General features: G+C 30.4%; 1 protein-coding gene across 6 annotated transcripts in view; it reads right to left on the bottom strand.

Annotated features, from left to right (window-relative positions):
- The window catches only part of LOC106459327 (dmX-like protein 2), a 173,702-nt gene that overhangs the window by 153,560 nt on the left and 16,614 nt on the right, over positions 1-3,528 (bottom strand). For 5 of the 6 annotated variants that reach the window (XM_022385793.1, XM_022385791.1, XM_022385796.1 and 2 more), the window contains exons 6-8: positions 2,279-2,450; positions 1,800-1,906; positions 1,092-1,218 (exon numbers count right to left, since the gene is read on the bottom strand). In XM_022385793.1, coding sequence (XP_022241501.1) covers positions 1,092-1,218; positions 1,800-1,906; positions 2,279-2,450 — 406 coding nt within the window. Of the gene's footprint in view, positions 1-1,091; positions 1,219-1,799; positions 1,907-2,278; positions 2,451-3,528 lie in introns of those variants that run through there. The other variant, XM_022385797.1, reaches the window with a different exon arrangement.

Genomic DNA, 3,528 nt, shown 5'->3' with positions numbered 1-3,528 from the left:
AATGTTTAGATACCAATCATAGATGGCAGAACCAGCACTGAAGTGAAAGGAAAATTTTTTTTTTAATTTTCTTCTTATGGAGTGCTTATTTACAGTCTCAAACGTATTTTAGGAATTTTTGCATTAAATTCCTCTTTAAAATTCATTAGATAATACAATTTTGTACAAATAATTGAATGTTATGCTACTATTTACAAAAATAAAATCTGAAATCCAATAAAAGATAAGTTCTCTAATTTTTTTCAACTCACAAATGTGATTTTTCCCTCATGATGTCAAAATGGCCACAGCAGTTACCGGGTTAAAGAGTCAGTAGTACAGGTCTGTTGTCTTAGAGGTAAATCAATATGTCTATTGACATCACAGTAGATGATGCTTTAAAACACTCTCTTGAAGACATTAAACTGATGGGTAGAGACAAATTTTACATCTAACAGAAACAGGGAAATTAAAGAGGCTTACGGAATAGCACTATTAAATACCGTAACACCAAATGGCATCAATCTCGATCCCAGGATTGTTGACCTTTGTATGTTTCTGAAAAGATTTTCTAAACTAAATCATAATTAAACTTACTTTACATTATTAGTATTATTCATGCTTTCATTTATCTATATTGGTATTATTTCCTATATATATTGCATCATTTTCTCTATTTCCTTCAACCTTTTGCTGTTATTTTGTTTTTATTTTTTCTTTATAAAAATAGGTTAACATTTCTTATAACTATTATCACACTTAAGTCTTATGTACTCCACACACCTCTTTGGCACAAACTAAACCTCACATCAACTCTAGGTTATGATTGGCTAGTTCTCAAGGCTAACTCATATTGAGCATCCGGTTTACATGACATCGACATCTGTTTCTACATATTTTATTACACTCATTAAACATAACCTTTTATTCTCCTAAAGACAAATAGTTAACTATTCAAAAGTGCTTGAGTTTTGGGTCTCGCTTGAAACCATGAATATATACATTATTATAATTTGGTTCATAATAGCTTACTCAATTATTCAAAGAGTAACCACATTAGATCAAATTATACATCCCAAACAACTGAATCCATCAAATAACTCAATACAAACCGAGGCATATACTTGCTTGTCTTTCTCCATGACAAACCTGTCACAGCTCTGGGATGAGCAATGTAAATGAATGTGTAATTGACTTCGCAACCAGACAGTGAATGGCCCATTTGGGATGTCAAGTTCACTGTTGAGAAGGTAATAAAAAAGAGGAAAGGGTTTAATACTTCTACTTTACATTTATTGCATTAAAATAATTCAGTCAAGGAATTGCTCAATATCCATAACTGAATCAAAACAGAAAGTTCCTCAAAGTCACATAAAAATAGCATCTAATATTCACTGTACACACAAAGGTTTACAAACAAAAGTAGATAAATGAAGTGCAGTCACCCAACCTTCTGTCATTTTTATTTTCTAGCTACATGAGTTAGCAAATATACACACCATAAAGAACAGTAGATATGGTGTACTTAACATACTGTTGTACGTTCTTCTTCAGTGTAACTCAAGTTTTTTAGAATTTGAAGTTTAACATACGCTAATTCATACATTTGTTTATTAAACAGATTTATAAAAGTAAGAATAATTAATGAATGAGTAGTTAGTAATGATAACTTTCTAAAAACTACACAGTAGAATGTTCTTCTATTGGATATACTTTTACATGCTTGGGAAATCTGTGCTTTCTTTCATGTACATATCTGCCTTTTTCCTTATATTTCAATATTGAACTAATTACTCCTTAAATCTGTATTGTAGGCTCACCTCTTTTGCTTTCATACCATACTTTAACCAGTCGATCAGAATGACCTGCTGATGCAAACAAGGTTCCATCTGGGGAAAACTTCAAAATTCTGACTTGATGAGCAGTCCTAAGAAAAAATATATTTAATCAAAAGGTAAAAGCTTGAATAGTGATTCTATGATTTAGCTCATTATTCAAGCCTCGCAAACTGTTTTACATTCAGTTATATCTACAGTAAATCAAACAGTCAAATTTATTTCCTACTCCTATTAATCAAATTTTAAAAAATTAATAAATAAAGCAAAAAATTACTGATGAGCTTACTTGCAGTCTTTTTTAACACCATAATGTAGCCACAGTTATTAGAATTATATCTTAGTAATCATAAAATTTTGGATGTTCGTCAAAAGGAAAATACCGTACAAACTTTTAAATACCATTAAAAAAAAGTCTGATAATACATTTTTATATGTAGTTACAAAAAGAGTAACACACTGACCTACATTTCCATACACACTCCCACTTAAAACATTCTTCAGTGTCAGTCTTCAAAACATCTTCCTCTTCCCCAAGGTGAAAACGAGTTCCTTCTTCCTCAATTGTGTCCTTTTCAGTACAAGTTTCTAAATGCCATAGTTGGATTATCTCTCCTCCAATCAAGAGTCGAGTTCCTGAAATATTTGTTTTATAATGAATAGAATTCTTTAATTAGATGAACATTTTGAACAGCAAGCAAAAACATTTAAATCACATAATTGATAAGTGAGAATTTCCAGATGATAAATTTTCAGAATGTAAATGTATAGAAAATCACAAAAATAAACAGAAATCTTCTGTTAAACATTCATGAAATATTAACAGAAATTATGTACAGCAGCTTCATAAAGACCTCTCCCCCATGCTAATTCCTAAGCTCATGCCAGATGAGACAGAATTTTTTTTAAAAGTTAATGATATCACTCATCACTATAAGAAACCTGAGATACCAGGCTTAACAAATAAGCAAAAATACATTTTATCCACAGAAAAGGTTGCCGACTGACTGTAGGTGTTTCTTACTTAGAGCCATTAGTGCAATTTAAAATATTTTTTCTTGTAATAAAATTAAATAAAGGATCATCAAATAGAATTTTGCCTTAAGAAAAAGTTGTAATCCCTGTTATAACATATATTCATAACTTAAATGGCTGAACACTAGTTATGTTTTATTAATAAACTAGTGTATAGACTGTCAAAAAAGATGGGACAAGTATTACCACCTCCACCCCATATTATATCCTAACCTCACATTTTATAGTTAACTGAAATAAATAAATTTTGTGAAATCAAGCTAGAGCAACAGAGGCAGAAAAATTAAGATCATCCATATATAAAAAAGGCAGTGCATTTTGGTAACACTACATTCCAACAATGCCTTTTGGGTCATGTTGCTTAGCAACCAATGTATAACCTAATATTGTTGTTAGTCTATGTACTGGAAGTATAAAATGAAATGTAAAGACAACAAAACTGGAAAAATATTTTTTGATTTCTTAATTTAGAGTCTCCATTAATTAAAGCAGTTTGTTTTTCATTAAAAATGTTAGGGATATCAAAGAAAATAGCCTAATTAAGAAATGATTTAAGTTTAAAATTGAACCAATATTTTTACTTCCATGATAAATTTCATGCACTTGGCTCTAGGCTAGGTGATCCCACACTGTCTTTACTTTAGGCTTATTATACCAACACTCACTACACTTAAGGTTT

This window comes from Limulus polyphemus, unplaced genomic scaffold (assembly GCF_000517525.1).
Source record: "Limulus polyphemus unplaced genomic scaffold, Limulus_polyphemus-2.1.2 Scaffold593, whole genome shotgun sequence".
Taxonomy (NCBI): Eukaryota; Metazoa; Arthropoda; class Merostomata; order Xiphosura; family Limulidae; genus Limulus; species Limulus polyphemus.
The sequence above is the reverse complement of the archived record's forward strand: the minus strand, read 5'-3'. Positions and strand labels throughout refer to the sequence as shown.